Consider the following 22,218-nt stretch of genomic DNA (forward strand, 5'->3'; position numbering starts at 1 on the left):
CGGGTTTTGTGGCGTGATGGGTAACGATGCTTCGAGGGTGGCTGTTGTCGATGTGTTCCTGGTTCAAGTCCAGGTAGGGGCGAGGAGAGGGACGGAAGCTACACTGGCAATACTGAAGTGCCTATAAGAACATCCAATAGTCAAAGGTATATGAAATACAAATGGTATAGAGAGAAATAGTCCTATAATAACTACAACCTAAAACTTTTTACCTGGGAATATTGAAGACTCATGTTAAAAGGAACCACCAGTTTCATATGTTCTCATGTTCTGAGCAAGAAACTTAAACGTTAGCTTTTTTACATGACACATATTGCACTTTTACTTTCTTCTCCAACACTTTGTTTTTGCATTATTTAAACCAAATTGAACATGTTTCATTATTTATTTGAGGCTAAATTGATTTTATTAATGTATTAAGTTAAAATAAAAGTGTTCATTCAGTATTGTTGTAATTGTCATTATTACAAATAAAGAAAAATCGTCCGATTAATCGGTATCGGCTTTCTTTGGTCCTCCAATAATCGGCGTTGAAAAATCATAATCGGTCGACCTCTAATTGCTAGTATGTTCACTATTGAAGGTTTACTTTTGTAAATCACTTTCCTTAAAATAAATAAGCTCAGCAGGTAGATTGATGGGCACTTCTTTTGCTCTGGAGAGCACGCATGTGCTGTGTGAAGGCATCAACTCAAATGACATTTTATTGGTACATGCACATGGTTAGCAGATGTTATTGTGAGTGTAGCGAAATGTACTCATGTACTCATCAAGACGCCGAGTGCTCGAGAAGTTGTGACTCGCTGGAGCTTGAAATGAACAGCCAATCATATTGTTCAAATACAAATAGCATGACATTTACGTGTCTAGTCTTCAAAATGGTAGACTGCAACAGAGCAGGTAAATGTTTAACTGGAATGCAAAAATGCCTTGAAAAGTCTGGCACAGGAGACTCATCGTTACCACATTATATGGGACAAGCAAATTCACTCACATATGGAATGTGCAAATTCACTCACATTATATGGATGTGCAAATTTATGCGCTCTCCCCTACATGTAAAGACATTTGACTGCAACCACACACCACACACACCATCAGCACAGACAGAAGGAGAAACCCAGACATGTCACAGGGGCTATAAAGCTGAAGAATCCGTTTAGAACATTTTCTCACCAAATGTTAGTGAGAGGCAGTCCAGTCGCAGGTAGTGTGAGGATGGAACTAGGTCAAACTGGGCTGCCAGTATGCACATTTTCTCATTGATGAAACATCTGATTACAAAACATTTTTCTGTTGCCAAAACCAACATCTGTTACAAACAAAGTGCACTAAGTTGTATAGACTTGTTGCTTTACCAAAGTAATAAAAAAAATGGCGTTGTTTTGGAGTGCAAGGTCGAATTGAGTCAGTGCACACGCGCGCTTCAGAGGAGGCGCTCCCTAACGGAAATATGCAAATACATGCTACAATGGAATCATGCTAGCTCGTGCTTGGCTTTGCCCACCTCCTTGCTTGTTCTGCCCACTATGCTTAATTTGCTCCCCTGGTAAACGACAGATTAACCATCTTGGGTTAGTTATAAATAGCTTTGCCAGCGGTATTTCTGTCTTCGCTCACTTTGTGACTGACAACTTTGTGACTGACAGGTGCCTGTCCTATCAATAGATCGCTAAAATATGCATATCTTTTTTCTGACTATCTAATTGAAAAATTGCCTAGTTAATCTAAAATGGAAAAAGTACCCGGCTGAAAATATATGTCTAGTCGACTGTATAGCTGACAGCCAGTGTTAGTGGAAAACTGGAAATTCTGTTACTGATTTGGTAACAGAATGGTGCATTTTAAAAATCACAAACCAAATGATCAGTAAAAACACTAACTAATTGGTAGGCCTACCTTTAAATTGTTGCTTCTGTGAACTTTCATTCTCCTTCCTCATGAGGGAGAGAAATTAGAAAATGTCAGAGACATGGGTTTTTGGTAACAGAATGACAAGTCACTAGGCAATATTTCATTAATTTACAGAAAGCAAATCATTTCTGCAAAACTAAATATAAAATGTTGATACTAGTTGGCAGGGGTCGGGCACAGATGTTGGGCGATTAGGTCTGGCTCGCAGTCGGCGTTCCAATTCACCCCAAAGGTGTTTGATGGGGTTGAGGTCAGGGCTCTGTGCAGGCCCCAGTCAAGTTCTTCCACACGATCTCAAAAAAACATTTCCGTATGGACTTCGCTTTGTGCACAGGGGCATTATCAGGCTGAAACATGAAAGGGCCTTCCCCAAACAGTTGCCACAAAGTTGGAGGCACAGAATCGTCTAGAATGTCATTGTATAACGTAGCGTTAAGATTTCCCTTCACTGGAACTAAGGGGCCTAGCCCGAATCATGAAAAACAGCCCAAGACCATTATTCCTCCTTCACCAAACTTTACAGTTAGCACTATGCATTGGGGCAGGTAGCGTTCTCTGCCAAACCCAGATTTGTCCGTCAGACGGTGAAGCATGATCCATCACTCCAGAGAAAGCATTTCCACTGCTCCAGAGTCCAATGGTGGCGAGCTTTACACCACTCCAGCTGACACTTGGCATTACGCATAATGATCTTAGGCTTGTCTGTGGCTGCTTGGCCATGGAAACCAATTTCATAAAGCTCCTGAGGAACAGTTATTGTGTTGACGCTGCTTCCAGAGGCAGTTTGGAACTCGGTAGTGAGTGTTGCAACCGAGGACAGACGATTTTTATGCGCTTCGCGCTTCAGCACTCGGCGGTCCCGTTCTGTGGGCTTGTGTGGCCTACCACTTCACGGCTGAGACATTGTTGCTCCTAGACGTTTCCACTTCACAATAACAGCACATACAGTTGACCAGGGCAGCTCTAGCAAGGCAAATATTTAACAAACTGACTTGTTGGAAAGATGGCATCTTATGACGGTGCCACATTGAAAGTCATTGAGGTCTTCATTAAGGCCATTCTACTGCCAATGTTTGTCTATGGAGAAATGAATGGCTGTGTGCTCAATTTTATACACCCGTCAGCAACAGGTGTGGCTGAAATAGCCGAATCAACTAATTTGAAGGGTTGTGTCCACATACTTCTGTCTGTGTGTGTGTGTGTGTGTGTGTGTCCACACACACACACACACACACACACACACACACACACACACACACACACAGTGTGTGCGCCTTCCCAAATCATGTCCAATCAATTGAATTTACCACAGGTGGACTCCAATCAAGTTGTAGAAACATCAAGGTTGATGCCTAGTTAAATAAAAGGTTCAATTAAAAATTATGGAAACAGGATGCACATGAGCTCAATTTCAAGTCTCATAGCAAAGGGTCTGAATACATTTGCAAGAATAAAAAATTAAAATAAAACAGTTTTCGCTTTGTCATTATGGAGTATTGTGTGTAGATTGATGATACAAATATATATATATATATTTAATCAATTTTAGAATAAGGCTGTAACGTCACAAAATGTGGAAAAAGTCAAGGGGTCTGAATAGTTTTTGAATGCAACACACTGTATTTTAATACCTTTTTAAGAGTTCCTGGTAAATGTTTCCTAAGACCCACTTTCCATCTGTTTCACCAGATTTCTGATCCTTTTCCTATTCCACATTTTCAGGATGGAAAATTAATATATACCTTCACTTAATAAATTACTCAGCTTTCACTTGACACCAAATTTGATGTGATGCTATGAACGTCCCTTTAGTGCCCATGGGTTACCGTATGTTATGTAAAGTCCCGCGTGCTGAGAGGTGTATGTAACATCCTATGAATGAGAGATTATGAGTGTATGTAACATCCTATGAATGAGATACTGGCCCCTGTAACATCCCTCTATTCTGCTTCAGTCAAGTAGTCAAGAGGACAACCCATGGGGCTTTCTTTAGCTCTGTCTCCAGGCTACAACCCACCGGTGCTGCTATTGCTGACACTTAATCCACTCTGGGTAGGCCTGGGTGATATACGACTCATATAGGCCTACACACACCCATATCGCAATTACACTGAAGAGGCCAATACACAAAACTGTAGGTGTAAACCCCTCTGAGAAAAATAACAGCGGAAGAAAACATGAAAAGTCGTTCTACTCTACTGCTACGCTGATGGTTAAGAGCGTTGGGCCAGTAACCGAAAGGTTGCTGGTTTGAATCCCTGAGCCAGCAAACTGGAAAAATCTGCCGTTTTGCCCTTGAGCAAGGCAATTAACCAACAACTGCTCCCCGGGCGCTGATGACATGGGTGTTGATTAAGGCAGCCCCCCACACCTCTCTGATAAATGCTGAAGACACATTTCGGTTGAATGCATTCAGTTGTGCAACTGTCTAGGTGTTCCTTTTCCCTTCCATTTTCTGATGACAGTCTCCTGATGCCTAATCTGAACGTTTTCTGAACATTCTGTGAACCCGCCACTTACCCTACTTTTGATCAGGATAATGATATACAGGCTTGCAAAGAAAAACACCATCACCACCAAGCCAGCTGAGATATCAGAATATGAACAAATGGCGAGCAAACACACAACCTGTCATCTCTACTGTAATATCTTCAAACTCTCACATTGAACCATTCACAGTGAAACAAGTGCTGTATCATGCTAGTCAGTAAACCAGCCAAGTTACTCAAACTGCTTCTCTCTTGTTCTCACTCAATCCCTGTTCCATTTTAGGACAATCAGCTGAAAAGAAATGTATACAAACGCAACATGAACCCACTAAACTCCTGGCTACTTGTAGATTGCAATCTAGACCTATAAAGTAATACATTGAGGCCACACAGTTTGGTATTGCTATCCTTGTGGGGACCAAAGAATTGATTCCCATCCAAAATCTTATTTTCCCTAAATCTATGCCTAACTCTAACCCTAAATTAGCATTTTTCCTCATAGGAACTGACAAAATGTCCTTGTTATACTATCCTTGTGAGGACTTGGTACCACAAGGATTGTTCCCCCCCCCCCCCCCCCCCCCCCCCCCCCCCCCCCCCCCCCCCCCCCCCCCCCCCCCCCCCCCCCACACACACACACACACACACACACACACACACACACACACACACACACACACACACACACACGAGTATAAAATGTGAAATTAAAAATGGTAGTGAAACATAGACTCAAGGGTGTAGCAAAACCTACCAAACTGAATAGAAACTATTTTCCGTTTCACACTACTGCCACCCACCTCTCTTGTTTATCTTCCCCTCTTACTTCCTGTCTCCCCCAATCGCTCTTCATCTCTCCTCTCAGATGTAAACAGACTTACTGTCTGCAGCACATGCACTCCTTCCCCCTTCTCCATAACGGGGAAGAATCACCGCAGGCAGGGTAACTTCTGTTCTTACTGGAGGGGTAGGAATGTAACTGTTTCCTAGGTTTTAAGCTTCCACTGTGCCTATGTGCATTTCAGAATCTATGCATCTCCAGATAGCCATGTATCTCCCAAAGACCACCCCACAAGTGTGAAGAAGAAGTGGAGAAAGAAAGAGATGTGCATGGAAAAAAGGGGAGAGACCGATGCACTCTATTAACCGGCTGCTCGCTCAGCAACCAATCCAGTCAGGCTCTATGATTTTCTAATGTCTCCCGTCAACCAATCACTGTCGGTTTGGCACACACACACCAGAGAGAGGGAGACAAAGGTGGGGGTTGGCCATTAAGAGGTAGATGAAAAGAGGGGGGCTTTGGAAGTCAAAAGGGAGAGAAAGCGTGAGAGAGGGGGATGGAGTTCCTCAGGGTCCAGTCTCAATAGCTTAATTATTCAGTTCCTGATAGCAGGGACAGTCATACCGACCGGCAGACACACAGTCTGTGTGAGGGAGATGTTCAACACGATGCAGAAGAAGTCAGTGAGCTCTTTTTGATGTTTTGGAAGGAGCAAAAAATATCACCATGGGTGAACATGGCTGCTTTCACACAGGCAGTCCAATTCTGATATTCTTTTCACTAATTTGTCTTTTGACCAATCACAGATCTTTTCAAATATGTTTTCAGAGCTGATCCGATTAGTCAAAAGACCAATTAGTGGAAAAATGATCAGAATTAGCTGCCTGTCTAAACACTGCCAATGCATAAAAAAAGATTAAAATAGAAATACTGAATCTTCTTCTAGCGGGTTCAATCACTTGCTGATGAGTCGTGCAGAAAACCATACAATTGCTACCTATCTCCCACTCTGTTCTAAGTGTTTGTATGCCGTCTGCGAGAGAGGGAAGTCAGTAAGACTAATTTGCATAACTCACTGTACTCAACAGGGAAGTGAAAACAGTCAGTCAGAGGAAGAACCAAATGAGACAGATGGAGATCAGCCTCCACTGTGGGAAACATAGCCTAACCTTAATACACCAGGCATAACTCAATAGACCTTGAAAAGACGAAGATGTCCCCTTCAGGCCTCTACTACAGTGTAATAACAGGTCAAGGGGCCTCCGACCATAGTGACATCCTGAATGAGGCAGGTCTGTGTGAGTCATAGAGAAATTCCATTAGAGACCCAACTTACATCTGATAGGAAAGATGTGATTGTAGAATTCATTCTGTGCATTAAATTTTCTGAAAAAGAAAAAAGTTTATTTTTTAATTTTTTACATAAATCACCTTTTAGTAGACTAACGTTTGGTTTTGATTTGTCCCAGTATGGTCTCTAAAGCAGGGCTCTCCAACCCCACTGTCCTGTAGATTCACTCCAACCCTAGTCTAGCACACCTGAGAGTCTAATAATTAGCTGGTTGATAAGAGGAATCAGGTTAGTTACAACTGGGGTTGGAGCAGAAACCTACAGGAAGGTAGCTCTCCAGGAACAGGGTTGGAGCAGAAACCTACAGGAAGGTAGCTCTCCAGGAACAGGGTTGGAGTAAAAACCTACAGGAGGGTGGCTCTCCAGGAACAGGGTTGGAGCAAAAACCTACAGGAAGGTAGCTCTCCAGGAACAGGGTTGGAGCAAAAACCTACAGGAGGGTAGCTCTCCAGGAACAGGGTTGGAGTAAAAACCTACAGGAAGGTAGCTCTCCAGGAACAGGGTTGGAGTAAAAACCTACAGGAAGGTAGCTCTCCAGGAACAGGGTTGGAGTAAAAACCTACAGGAGGGTAGCTCTCCAGGAACAGGGTTGGAGTAAAAACCTACAGGAGGGTAGCTCTCCAGGAACAGGGTTGGAGCAAAAACCTACAGAAGGCTAGCTCTCCAGGAACAGGGTTGAAGCAAAAACCTACAGGAGGCTAGTTCTCCAGGAACAGGGTTGGAGAAAAAACCTACAGGAGGGTATCTCTCCAGGAACAGGGTTGGAGCAAAAACCTACAGGAGGGTAGCTCTCCAGGAACAGGGTTGGAGCAAAAACCTACAGGAGGGTATCTCTCCAGGAACAGGGTTGTAGCAAAAACCTACAGGAGGGTATCTCTCCAGGAACAGGGTTGTAGCAAAAACCTACTGGAGGGTAGCTCTCCAGGAACAGGGTTGGAGAAAAAACCTACAGGAGGGTAGCTCTCCAGGAACAGGGTTGGAGAAAAAACCTACAGGAGGGTAGCTCTCCAGGAACAGGGTTGGAGAGCCCTGCTCTAGTGTCCTTCCTGGAGGCCCTCAGGCAGAAAAGACTGGACAAGAAATTAAAGTTCATGAACCCCTGGCTGTCCTCACAGAAGGGGTTGGAACTTGGAAGGTTTGGAAAACAAAGTGTTGAAATGGTAAACAGGTGATGTCATGATCATTCCATTTCCAGACAGGACTAAGAACTCATTCACATTTCGCTGGCTCCTTGACATGGAAGTGTGGCCTAAGAACACAAATGCTTATCAAATGGTTCATGGCATACATTTTCAGTACAGAGGACTTGACCCCTAATATGACTTGTGTCTGAGCATGTAGCCTATGTCATGACATAAACATGCACAAAGGCTTCTGGCTCTCTGTTCTCTCATGGTGACGAATAGAGCAGCTCCAGTGCAGTCAGGAGTGTAGCTGAATCAGGAGGGGGGAGGTCCTTGCTATTGTCCTGTTAGCAGCCACAAGCTGCAGGGGGAGGTCCCAGAGCCCAGGGTACCAGACTGCAGTAAGGCCTCAACCTGCTGAGCTCATAACTGTGTCCACCAGTCCCCAGTGTGTGGGAGTGAGTTCTGACATTTCCAGTGTGTGCCTGTGTCAGTCAGCTGGCTTTACCCCTGCCTTTGTCTGCTCAGCCCTGCCAGCACCAGAGCTGCTGAGTCTCCAGACAGACACAATGATGCTTCCTGGTGTCAAAGCTCCCTTTAGAAAGGGCTAGACATGTGCCCACTTACATCAACACCTTTGACCCAAATCAGAGGTGTAAAGGGTCAATATTGTAGTATAGGATTAGCAATCACAGATTATGCCCACTACAATAAAGCAGCCTTGTGCCTGGTAATTAGCTAGTAACTAGTCAGCATATCAACAATGTTAAGAGATGGAGACTAATTAAAATCTCACAGACTTAGTCTGATAATTCAATGTCTAGTCCAGACAGCGTCTGTAATGGATCTTTGTCTTGCACATGACAGCATTGAGCACTTCAAACTTTAAAGACAATCACAGTGATACTATATAACATGCCCCACACACGCTGTCATGTTGTTGTGTTTTGTTTAGAGGTCAGGGTCCACACGCAATAAGAAAGATTTGACGCTCCAGAGTCTACACAGCAAGGAAGTGTCCCACAAACATAATCAGAAAGCATCACCATGGAGGCAGAACACAGTGGATTTATATACTCATTCACAAACTACCTGTACTCGGCAGCATCGTTTTACTATCTGTCTGCAATTTTTGTATTTAACCTTCATTTAACTAGGCAAGTCAGAACAAATTCTTATTTACAATGACAGCGTAGGAACAGTGGGTTAACTGCCTAGTTCAGGGGCAGAACAACAGATTTGTACCTAGTCAGCTCGGGAATTCGATCTAGCAACCTTTCGTTTACAAGCCCAACGCTCTAACCACTAGGCTACCTGCCGCCCATATAACAGCCTGTACCAATATATTCAAACCAGGTGAATATATGATCTAAGAAAAGGTGCTGCGTCATTCACATGGCAAAGTGTTGGAAATGGGATTATAATTCCCCACCACACCCACTCAACTAGGTTAGAGCATTGGTCTCACAACCGAAAAGCTCGCTAGTTCGAATACCCGAGCGGACAAGATGAAAAATCTGTCAGACATGTCCTTGAGCAAGGCACTTAACCTACATTTGCTCCAGGGGTGCCGTACTACTATGGCTGACCCTGATAACACATTTCACTGCAATTGCACCTTGTATGTGAAAATAAAACATATTGTTTTATGTATTTTTTACTCAAGTGTTGACTATGTGTAGGTTTATAACAAGTCTGGTCCTGTTCTTTATTAGTGATTTGACATGTCTGATCTAGGCCTACTTAGTACAAGTGGGGTTATGTTTCCAGATGGGATCTTTTCTGGGTTATAGCCCATGTGTGGCTGTACTAACTCCGCCATTGGTTTGTTCAACAAAGCCTATAGGGGAATTGAATGGTGTTTTTGGAGGGTTTGTGGATAAACGCCGAAGGGTCTGTTGCAAACATAGGTTAAGGAGATGTTATACATTTTGTTCTATGAGAATCTTCATCAGCTAATGTCACTGTGAATTAAGGTAAATTTAAAACACAAAGCACATAAAGGCTTCATCATTAATAGTAGAGTGTTGTCTAGGCTTTATGAATGTCACCATCAGTTTGTGATACAGCCAAGCTATAAACATACACAGGCTGAGAGAGAGGGAGAGGACTTATAGGAATAGGCTAGTTGCCTGTTAGAAAACTGTAAATATAGATAGTATTTGGTTGGTTAACTTCATGGCCACACACAGACAGACAGACAGACTCATGACAGAGATTGGGAAATATTGAGCCTTGATATTGAGAGGGGGACAGAAAAGAAGGGCACAGACAATGGTCAATTTGAGGTTCGCATATGTGGTCCAGTCAGCTCAACAAAGTCCTGGCCCGGATATGGAACACCATCTCTCCCAACTGCACACAATCATCAGGGTCTTATTCGTTAGGGCACACTGTAGCAAAACATTTTGCAACAGAAAACAATTAATGAATATGACACTGCTGAACTCGAATGTCAGGAGGAGAACAGGGAAATACCCCCATGTGACACAATGGTAAACTCCCTTTCAAGAGAACTCAGTATCTTCAATAAAATCATTTGAGGTCAGGGATCCAATAGTGATGAAACGGTGGATTTAAACATTGAAATGTACCATAAGAAGTTGTAACTACAGTAAACGTCCTGTAGCTGCGGTAGAGAGGGGGGGAGACATGAGACATTGGGAGTCCACGAGGTGATACCCTCTGACCACCCCGGGCGCACGCACATGTCCTCTTAACAATAAAAGGTTTTCCTCTCAGTTTCAACACCCTTTGCCTCTGAATCATCGCTAGAGAGACCGACGACATATAGGCTACTTCCTGGCACACACATGGTACCCAACAACAATTACAAAGGAAAACATATGTGCATACCTATCTCTCACGTTTATACCACGTATTAAGTAACAGCAATGAAGTTGTTTCCTATTGTAAGTTAGCTAACTACATGTTTACTGTCACTTCCATCTCGATATGCCTTGGTGGCAAAGCATAACTGAACCCCCACCCCCATTTCGTACCCATTCCTTTCTCTTGAGAAATGCGCCCTCAACTGAACTGCTAGCCACCAAGCTAACAAGTAATTTCCAGAAACTTTAAAAAAGGTGAACAAAACAAAAAACGTGACCACGACTTGTTACTTACGGTTGTCAAGAGGGGTCGCATCTGTTCACTGGCCTCTTCTTCCATTTGTCCAAATTTCTGTCCCCTATCCTCTGGGAGAATTTGAATATCGAATACCGAAATACCCTTTTTTGACGTGTCACCGACACCAACTCGACTGACTGGCATTTTTACTAACCTAACGTAGCGATTTTTACATACTGAGCATAACCCGCCCTATTTTGATTGGCAGTTTAAGTTCTCCTTTCATATCCAAGCAGCCGGTTTCCTTTGACCAATGATAAGAGTAGAAAAGACAAATGGGCGTGTACGACACGCCTATCCCGGAGGGGCTGGTGAAAGAGCAAGGATGCTGTGTTGATTGTCTGGTTATTACTTTGTGCTAAAAGTATGGTGCTGTATCTGTGAACTTCCAACAGATTAATGGAATTATGCCAGCAAATAACCACAAATGCTCTTCTTGTTTGGTCAAAAGCATTGTTTTACCAAATCCATGCCAAGGCTATTGATTTAGCTATATAGCCTATCTCTGGTTTTACTGTCAAGCCTTTTGGCCCATGAGTTCAAATGATTGTGAGCAAAATAGTGAACTCATATTGGTTTTCTGAGACACTTGACCCCACCTTTGAAAATCTGAACAGCACTTGATATACATTACAAGTAATAGTCACTTTAACCATATCTACATGTACATACTACCTCAATCAGCCTGATTAACCGGTGTCTGTATGTAGCCTCGCTACTTTTATAGCCTCGCTACTGTATATAGCCTGTCTTTTTACTGTTGTTTTATTTCTTTACCTACCTATTGCTCCCCTAATACCTTTTTTGCATTATTGGTTAGAGCCTGTAAGTAAGCATTTCACTGTAAGGTCTACACCTGTTGTATTCGGCGCACGTGACAAATAAACGTTGATTTGATTTGATTTCCCAAGATTGACGTTGAACTTTTTGTAAGTATTCTTCCTAAAGCCACTCTAATAATGTGCGTATGGTGGGAATCTGTCATCAGTAACTACATGTATGTGGTGCCTGTAAGGAGCTTATTAGAGATTAAATTATTCATATTAATGTAGAGTTTGCCCCCTGATGTTTGTGTTGGCAGCATAATTCTGACAGATTACCTCAATATTTCAAGATCATTATTGTTCCCAAGGTTTAAGTTTGAATCTCTTTAGAATAGTCAAACAGGGTTTGTATTTGAGAAATACTAATTGAAAAGCATTTTTTAAAAAAAACTGTGTTATGAAATATCTGCTCATAGTGGCTTACAAATAAACAATCAATTGCTGTGTCACCTCAGAGTAAACACAGCTGTTCTAAGAAAGTTAAAAGGTAAGTGCCTACATATAAAAGTCATCTGAGCATTTTTAGTCTCATGAAAAGACATGCATGTTTACTTTTGATCATCATCATCACCATCATCACCGTCATCCCCATCATCGTCATCATCATCATCATCATCATCATCGTCATCATCATTGTCGTCATCTTCATCATCCTCATCATTGTCGTAGTCCTCATCATCATCATCATCATCCTCTCGTGGACATTGTAAACAGAGTAGTTTAGATATTGTGATACAGGGTTCCATTCCATTGCACCAGATAAGGAAAAAGAATGTCATTACATTAACCACTGATATGGAAACCACTTCAGACGTGTCAGACGTAGATGTCCGCTGCCGCATGCATTCCCAATGATCAATCAGGATGGCAATACAAGTGTGTGTGTGTGTGATTAATAAGACTGGTCCCCACATGCTGGAGGGCAACCCTCTAGGGACCAAAGGTCCAGAGTCTGTAAACATTGTAATCCCCTTAATTTGGTCTCAGGTTATTTCTATAGCCAGTTACTGGAAGTGATGCTGTGGCATTAGAAACGCTCACTAGGGGTTGGAGGTGACTTAATACCTGCTAGCTCTCTGAACATCAAAGGTGACCTTAGTTGGATCAACATGTATATTTAAGCCACCTGTTGACCCTAGTTAAAACAATTATTTTACATTTTAGGAAAAATACATATAATTTTAAATGTAATTTCTGAACATATAAAAATGAAGATATGTAGTACTATTGGACAAGTAAAACAAGAAAAACTGCCAGCCATGGCTCAGAAGACCATCCCTGGTTTAACATGTATGTTAACAGCCTATATGAGACAGCCTATAGGGAGGAGGACAGAGACTTGGCAGAGTGGTGCCAGAATAACAACCTCTCCCTCAACGTGATCAAGACAAAGGAGATGATCGTGGACTACAAGAAAAGGAGGGCCAAGCACGGCCCATTCCCATCAACAGGGCTGTAGTGGAGCAGGTTGGGAGCTTGAAGTTCATTGGTGTCCACATCACCAACAAACTATAATGGTCTAAACACACCAAGACAGTGGTGAAGAGGGCACGAAACGTCTATTCCCCCCTCAGGAGACTGAAAAGATTTGCCATAGGTCTTCAGATCCTCAAACGTTCTACAGCTGCACCATCGAGAGCATCCTGACTGGTTGCATCACTGCCTGGTATGGCAACTGCTCGGCCTCCGACTGCAAGGCACTACAGAGGGTAATGCGTACGGCCAGTACATCACTGAGGCCAAGCTTCCTTCCATCCAGGACCTCTATACCAGGCGGTGTCAGAGGAAGGCCCTAAAAATTTCCAAAATGTCCAGCAACCCTAGTCATAGACTGTTCTCTCTGCTACCGCACGGCAAGTGGTACCAGAACGCCAAGCCTAGGTCCAAGAGGCTTCTTAACAGCTTCTACCGCTAAGCCATAAGACTCCTGAACAGCTAATCAAATGGCTACCTGGACTATTTGCATTGACCCCCCCCCCTATTTGCATTGACCCTTGACCCCCCCCCCCCCCCCATTTTTACACTGCTGCTACACTGTATTTACTTTACCTCTACCTACATGTACATATTACCTCAATTACCTCGACTAACCTGTGGCCCCGCACATTGACTCTGTACCAGTACCCCCTGTATATAGCCTCGTTACAGTTATTTTATTGCTGCTCTTTAATTATTTGATATCTTTGTATTAATTATTTTTTTACTATTTAGTAAATACTTACTTAACACTTATTTTTGTTACAACTGCATTTTTGGTTAAGGGCTTATAAGTAAGCATTTCACTGTAAGGTCTACACCTGTTGTATTCGGTGTGTGTGACAAATACAATTTGATTTGATTTGATTTGATGTTTTTGGTTGAGCCAAATCAATGTTTTAGCATCTATCCTATGGCTCCCCCTCCGGTCTGAATAGGTTCAGTAATAATTTGAAACAAAACGTGAAACATTTAAAACTTATTTTTACCCAAATAGCTTTTAAACCTTTATTAGATTAGTTTCTGTATATTATTTCTAAACTAGCGAGTATATTATACTGCTGTACATGTTTATAACATTGCACTAAACATTTGACAACAATAATAATACAGTCATTAAGCTCACACTTGATCCAATACAACTTACTGTTAAACAGGATATGCAATGGCTCCTTAGCCTGAGCTGGAGGCAACGATATCATATGACTCTACACACTTTCAATTATATTTCAAAATCCTAATCACATTAAAAGTTGATACTGATACAAGTGTTGTACCATGTGACTAAATTAAATAGTATGTCTGATTTTGCACATCATACCTCAGAACAATAAATATATAGAAAGCTAAAAAGTGTTGCAAAAATATTGCCTTGCATTCCATCCAGAACCATCTCACCCACATGGCTACTGGTCGCCATAGAGACTCCTGCCAAAGGTATTGGCCTGCAGTCACCATACTGCCAGAACTCGCCATACTTCAATCTCTCTCAGGTGAGGGAGGTCTGAGTACCTGCATGTCTTAGTCTTGACAAGTGAGCATCTTCCTGCTGACTCCTCCATCACTTATTTTTCCTACTGAATTACTGGAGCGCCACCTTGTGGATCATCAAGCCCATTGATGTTTACCATCCAATTATATTTGCAATACTTCAGGAGAAAAGTTTCAGGCCACTCTTTCTGTGCCTCTGGGTGTCACCCAATGAAAAGAGCTTCCTTAGGTGCACAAATACAAAATGTTTCACACCGGCCAGCTTGGAGGAAGATATGGCAATGAACTCTGGAGGATTGGGCCTGTGAAGAGAGAGTTTAAAGGTTTTATGCCATTTTAATGGCGGACCAAAAAAAAACGTTGATATTAAAGATACACTGTAAATGAGTTCTATTAAATTCAACAATTCAAAATATGCGTCATTAACCCCAAGCATCTCTATATTACTAGGTAATAGAGTAAGATGTTTACCTTGGAGCTCTAGGCCGAGGCTTGGCCTCTCCGACAGGCCTTTGGGTGATGAGTCTTCCCCTAGCTCGCAGTGGCAGGGTTCTAGCCTGTGAACTATGCCTCCTGGTGTAACTGGGAGCCATGACGTTCCTGGATAGAGCCGCCATGGACTCCCTGTAGACAAGGCCATGTCTGGAAGATATGCTGCAGTGGTGACACGTGGCCAACTGAGAGAGAGGTAAATAAGGGCAGAGGTCAATGTAAAAGACACTGCCATAGGGGTTAGCTATTCAGCGTTACAGACATGCTGAGATTCAAAGAAGGACATTGAGGAAAGTAAGTGGGTGAGGATGATAAACAAATAATTAAAACCAGGCCACGCTTCTCCCTGTAATAATGAAAGTCATGTAGACCTGGTTAAAAGTAAACCAAGACCCTAGAGGCCTCTCTCCATAAAGAACACAAGGCTAAATTCAGATGTGATAACACACATGTTGGCCCTAGCCCACTGTCAATTACTTCCCTCCACCAATAGGATATCAGGACAGCTCTCTAGAGTCTGGAGAGCATCAAGCGCATCATAGCCCCACTGCTAAACCAGAACACCCTTATTTATTTGACAAGTTAATCATTTAGCAGACTCTGTTATCCAGAGCGACTTACAGATAGTGCATTCATCTTAAGATAGCTAGGTGGGACAACATAGTAAGTAAATTGAATCTATTGTATGTTGCACACTGGATTAAAGGCTATCATCACATTATGTTGCCCACAAATGTTCTTATGACATTTCTATGGAGAACAGTATTTCACTCTTTCTCTGCATAGTTTATAAAAATACTAGCGACAATAACTTGTGTTTTTATAATAACTATATGTTTTGGTTCTATGCATAGTATTTGTGTCATACATAAATTAAGCAAGGATAACATGATACATTCAGAAAGTGTTACAGTAGCCTACAGTAATACGTTGTCTCTGTGGAAAGACAAAGACATTGCTAAATTATAAGACTAGCCCTAAATTATTTTCCTCTTCTATCAGACATTCCTTAAATTTACCATGGAAACGATAAAACAAAGTATACAATCTTTACCTAGCACAATTCAACAATCTGCTACCACACTCCCAAATGATCAACTCGCAAACAATGCTTGTATCAAAGCATTGAGAGTCAACAAAGTTGTGTAAATGCCTGGAAGAGAGGAACTCACCGAGACAAAGGCTGCCATGCTGTGCTATCTGCTGTGCTGTTTCTGTTAGTCTGTCTGCTATGTAGCTTCTTCACAAGAGTCACAATGTGTGACAGTCCCTCTAACACAAAACGCTCTGTCATCCTACATATGGGTGGAGCCAGGGGGCGATGAAATAAATTACATCTCTGCCCACTGCTTCTTAATGATGACATCAGTACATGATTCCTACCTACAGCCATAATCTATTGTCACGCCCTGACCTTGGAGATCCTTTATTCTCTATTTTGGTTAGGTCTGGGTGTGACTAGGGTGGGCATTCTAGTTTCTTTATTTCTATGTTGGCCTGGTATGGTTCCCAATCAGAGGCAGCTGTTTATTGTTGTCTCTGATTGGGGATCATATTTAATTAGCCATTTCCCCACTGTTTTTTTGTGGGATCTTATTTTGAGTAAGTGCATGTAGCATCTCTGTCGTCACGGTTTGTTGTTTGTTCAATTTTTTTGTTTTGTGAGTTTCATTAAATAAATATGTGGAACTCAGAGCATGCTGCGCCTTGGTCCGTCTCTACACACAACCTTGACATCTATACTCTAGACTGTGGATTAGGGTCTGAAACAACCTCCACACCAAACCAATAGGGTTGTGAACAGGCTGTCCTATTTTAACCTGAATAATCTTGGAAAGTGGACCAAGCTGTCAGCGTTAAATCAACAACAATTGATTTGATGTTCTGTTCCGTGTTTCCGGGTTAGATAGCGGGATATATCCTTTTGTGTGATTACACAACACTACAATTTAATGTCAGAAAAGGATATTACAGGGTTGATTTTCTGTCCTAAAATGTAATCTTGCCAAATATGTTTCTGATGTGTCTTGGTTGCCTATTTATAGGTTTGTGATCCAAGAATACCACTATGCAGATGGGTATCATGATTGAATACCACTCTGCAGATGGATAGCATAATAGAATACCACTATGCAGATGGGTATCATGATTGAATACCACTCTGCAGATGGATAGCATAATAGAATACCACTCTGCAGATGGATAGCATAATAGAATACCACTCTGCAGATGGATAGCATAATAGAATACCACTCTGCAGATGGATAGCATAATAGAATACCACTCTGCAGATGGATAGCATAATAGAATACCACTATGCAGATGGGTATCATGATTGAATACCACTCTGCAGATGGATAGCATAATAGAATACCACTCTGCAGATGGATAGCATAATAGAATACCACTCTGCAGATGGGTATCATGATTGAATACCACTCTGCAGATGGATAGCATAATAGAATACCACTATGCAGATGGGTATCATGATTGAATACCACTCTGCAGATGGATACCATGACAGAATACCACTCTGCAGATGGATCCTATGATAGAATACCACTATGCAGATGGATACCATTATACAATACCACTTTGCAGATGGATACCATTATACAACACCACTTTGCAGATGGATACCATTATAGAATACCACTCTGCAGATGGATACCATGACAGAATACCACTCTGCAGATGGATACTATGATAGAATACCACTATGCAGATGGATACCATTATACAATACCACTTTGCAGATGTATACCATGATAGTCTTTCATGGTTGAGGGTTGAGGAGAAATTGACTACTTCTCTTCTAGTCTTCTTAAGAAACATTTATGTGTCGAAAATGGCTAAGCCCTTGTATAATATTTTTTCATATACTTCAAACAGACATACAAACCCCACCATACACACCTTTATGGTGTATCTTCACAGTATCCAAACTAAAAACAAATTTAATGCATCGCTCAGTTATGTATCAAATCAAATTGTGTTGGTCACATACACATACTTAGCAGATGTTATTGCGGGTGTAGCGAAATGCTTGTATAGAGCCATGTCATTGTGGAATGCTCTGCCACCAGAGGTTACTCAGGCAAAAAGCAAGTTCAGCTTTAAAAAACAGATTTAGAAAACATATTGTATCAAAGTGCCTCTCCTCTTTCAAAAGAGATATTGTAATTTAACTATACTGTATATAAGAATGAATATGGATATATAAATAGTGTGTAGATAGTATTTTTGTTGTCTCTTGGTGTCTTTCCTATATAAAACTCTTATTTTATTTGTAAACAAATATTTAGAATTGAATGTAATATATTATGTTGTTTTTGTCTATATCTGTTGTGTACTTTGTAATGTATTTGTACGTTTTAAGTGGACCCCAGGAAAAATAGCTGCTACATGTGCAGTAGCTAGCTAATGGGGATCCTAATAAATTAAACTTAAGCATTTGAATAATTCTTCAGTCTCTTGATGTCAATCTACTCATGATGATTAATGATGTTGATTGTTTTTAAATTGCTTGTTTTTTGCTGTTGCTGCTTTACAGCGCTTTGAGATCTATTTATGTAATGAATAGCACTATAAAAGTTGAATACATTTTATATTATTATTAATAACATCTCCAGAACCATGAATGGATTGAAGTTCATTATCATACACAAAGAGATCATTATGACATCATTGCTTTTGGAATTTGGAATTCCAATCCTTTGTAGAACATTTGCAAAACCACAAGACCCATTTACTTAGCTAGGTTCTATTCCATGGTTCCATGATCCATTTATCGTAAAAAATGAAGTCCTCACAAGTTTTCTTAAGAGAACCATTTGTCACTGAAAGGCTAAGGAAGAGAACGGGTAAGCGCTCTGAAGTATTTTTTGGCAAACGTAGCACTATCATGACATATTTATTTACATCCCATTTGATTTGCAGTAAATATGAATCAGGATTGCCATAGCGTGACAGCAGGACCCTATTCTTTCTCTAACACCAGGTACCCAGTGGAGTCCTTCTCACGTTCAGGCATTAAAAGCAGCAGAACCCCCTAGTATACTTGGCTCCAAAACACCTCACACTCTCTGCCCTCCCCTGAAGCCAGCAGACATCTCCTACAGACACACGGCGAGGAAGGGAGGCAGTAGGTCAGTGGTGCCCAAGGAGCCGTCGTTCACGGACCACCTGGACTTCCGCTTCCTCAGAGCCTCCTCTGCCCTGGAGAAGTTCAATGGGGAGCTGCTGTATAAGTGTGCCAGCTGCTTGTGGTACTACCCCAGCCTGTCCTCTCTTCAGACACACATCACCCTGGGCTTTATGGAGGGCTTCAGCTGCAGGGTCTACTACAGGAAGCTGAAGGAGCTGCGCTGCAGGAACAACATGAAGAGGATCCAGGTGATCTCTCTGGAGACCACAGCCAAGAGAGTCAATCGCTTCTCAGCAGGAAATAGGGTGGCGGAGGAGTTGAGGAACAAGAGCAGTGAGGAGACAGAGAAGAAGAGCAGTGAGGAGCTGAGGAACAAGAGCAGTGAGGAGACAGAGAAGAAGAGCAGTGAAATTCAGAAGTGGCTTTCTGAGATAGAGGAACCCACTGATCATTACAGTCACTAAAATCATTATACCTATTTTCATTACAGATTAATTTTCACAGTAACAAAACATAGCTATATAAAATAAAACGTTTTGATTATCCCTGCTTCTTATTATTCTCAGAGTACAGTTGGAGCCAGATATACTAAATACATGCTATTTCATAAGGGAATTAATGAGTACACTGACTGGCATCTGGGATTTCGAACAACTGATTTTCTAACTCTGTCCATGGTGCTGAAGTTGGATACATCCTGAGGTCAGTAGCCCAACACCCTCAGATAAGTATGGAGTACGAGGGGAAGCCTAGGGTCTTTTTGGACCGATCTGTAAAAGGTCCTTCTACAACAACTATCACTAATCACTTGGTAGAACAGAATAGCAGTATTTTCCAAATGTATGTTAGAGCTCATCTACTCATCCCTCTTTTCTCAACACTCCATCAACACTGCCCTCTAGTGCATTTTATTGGCATGTCTGGGTAATTCTTTCACTAAATGGCCCTGCATATATTTGAAAATAATAAATTGTATTGTATTCAGAATTAGCTAGTTAGTGTGTTCAATATTTCATTTGTCAAGACCTCCAGCAAATTTGAGCAAAAGAAAACTGTTCATCTTATCACCAAACTTACAGCGAAACGTTTATTCATCTACCCAAGTGCTTCTTATGACAAAGATATTCATTTTATTTCACATGAAAAGCAGGAGGCCCTAAAAGGCAGAAGGAAAACACAAAAGTATAAAATGTGCACCATATCTATCTAATTTCTTAATGGCCTAATACATGGCACAACCGGACAATTCATAGACATTTCAGTAGTAGGGAGGTCTTTAAGAGCGTTAGAGAGCTACAGAGAGCTTCAGAGAGCTTTACAGAGCTTTGGAGAGCTTCAGAGAGCTTTAGAACGCTCCAGAGAGCTTTAGAGAACTTTAGAGAACTTCAGAGAGCTTCACAGAGCTTCGGGGAGCTTTAGAGAGCTTTACAGAGCTTTAGAGAGTTTTAGAGAACTTCGGAGAGCTTTGGAGAGCTTCAGAGAGCTTTAGAGAGCTTTCTAGCCAGGCTCTGCATGACCACCTGTCTGGCCAGGTCACTGTACAGCGCCACTCGGTGGACACGACTATCCACGACGTGGTAATCAAACTCGTTCGCCTGTCCCGTCACCAGGTGGCACACGCCCACCTCGTCAAAGCCCTCGCCCACAGTGACGGCCAGTAGCTGTGTGTTCTCTGCCCGGGCGGCGGCTTCGGGGATAGCAGCCCGGGCAGAGGCCACAGACCTGCTGTCTGTGAACACCACCACTTTTCTGGGGACAGCAGAGCGGCCCTCCCTCTGGAGGGTGGAGGTCAGGAAGGCCAGGGCAGCCGGTGGCCCCGTCCATGTAGAGCGTAGCTGCTAGCCCTGTTTGCACATCCTCAACCCTGGCAGCGAAGGGCACCTCCACTCTCTGCTGCTGCCCATCGCTGTACTGCATGACAGACAGGCGGAGCAGCCCTCCCCGGTCCTGTGACAGCAGCCTGGCGGCCATGCTCTCAACAAACTCTCTGGCTCTGTAGAAGTTGGCCTGGCCCACACTGGAGGAGCCATCCAACATGAAGACTATGTCTGTAGCTTCCTGGAAGTTGGCTGGAGGAAGAGTGGACTATTTTAGAACAGCAGTTGGGGTTCAGATACATGTACATACATTCCACTAAATCTTTAAATTGCAGTACTAGGCTGAATGCTAAATAAATAACGTATTGTAACGCATAGGAAACTGTGACCATAAAAACAAGGGAGAAGAGCAGTCTTACATGGACAGATGTTATCAGAACATTTCTTATCTGTAAACACAACCCAGACCTTAGTTGAGAGCATAGGAACATAGCATGTAGCTAGCTCCTGATATTGTAAATTAGGGTTAGCCTGTACATAGACTACCTTGGCAGATGTAGCTAGCTCCAGATATTGTAAATTAGTGCTAGACTGTACACAGTCTACCTTGGCAGATTTAGCCAGTAACGTTGTTGAAGAAGGAGTCCTCCAGCAGTTGCACGTGGTCTGTAATCTTCAGGTAGAGTCCAGGTGAGGCTGTGCCCAGACAGGTGATCTCCTCCAGCATGGTGGCGTAGGACGCCTGTCTGAAGATGTCACCTATGCCAATGCCCACCACCTGAGGAGCCAAGATGGAGGACATACTGAGGCTTTGACACAAAATGGCGGACTTGGAGGAGAGAGAGATGGTTCTCTTTATGTCTAATGAAATGGACCCTTAGTCCTGACATCATCTCTTCATCCCCAACCTATACATTTCCTTCAGCCCAATGCCCACTCTCCCCATCCCATTGCCCAGTCCCATTGCCATCCCTCAACCTTATATTGGGCACAGAGCAGAGGGAGGACAGCGGTTTGGCGTCCCGGCGGGTGTCCAACCATCCGTCCGTCAAGACTACGGCCACCTTTCCGTTCAGCTGGGAGCTGCCGAATGCCTGCCGGGCAAAATCCAGCGCCTCTCCCGTGTACGTACCACCGGCAAACCAGCGCATGTTTCTCACCGAGCTGCAAGTATGGGACATCA

At 42.5% G+C, this 22,218-nt stretch overlaps 2 protein-coding genes across 9 annotated transcripts in view; both read right to left on the reverse strand.

Moving 5' to 3' along the window:
• Positions 1-10,947, reverse strand: part of LOC145879579 (sodium bicarbonate cotransporter 3) — an 85,564-nt gene extending 74,617 nt beyond the window's left edge. For all 3 annotated transcript variants that reach the window (XR_014392431.1, XM_082975642.1, XM_082975641.1), the window contains exon 1: positions 10,786-10,947. Coding sequence is in view for 2 of the 3 variants with exons in the window: in XM_082975642.1 (XP_082831768.1) it covers positions 10,786-10,932 (147 nt within the window). In the remaining variant the exon portion in view is untranslated. The remainder of the gene's footprint in view (positions 1-10,785) is intronic.
• A 9,344-nt stretch (positions 10,948-20,291) lies between these two features.
• Positions 20,292-22,218, reverse strand: part of LOC106574332 (collagen alpha-1(VI) chain) — a 44,410-nt gene continuing 42,483 nt past the window's right edge. For 5 of the 6 annotated variants that reach the window (XM_082975644.1, XM_082975648.1, XM_082975647.1 and 2 more), the window contains 2 exons: positions 21,642-22,199; positions 20,292-21,287 (listed from right to left, as the gene is read on the reverse strand). The gene's annotated coding sequence lies outside the window, so the exon portion shown is untranslated. The remainder of the gene's footprint in view (positions 21,288-21,641; positions 22,200-22,218) is intronic. The other variant, XM_082975645.1, reaches the window with a different exon arrangement.

Source organism: Salmo salar, chromosome 05, assembly GCF_965601325.2.
Source record: "Salmo salar chromosome 05, fSalSal1, whole genome shotgun sequence".
Lineage (NCBI taxonomy): Eukaryota > Metazoa > Chordata > Actinopteri > Salmoniformes > Salmonidae > Salmo > Salmo salar.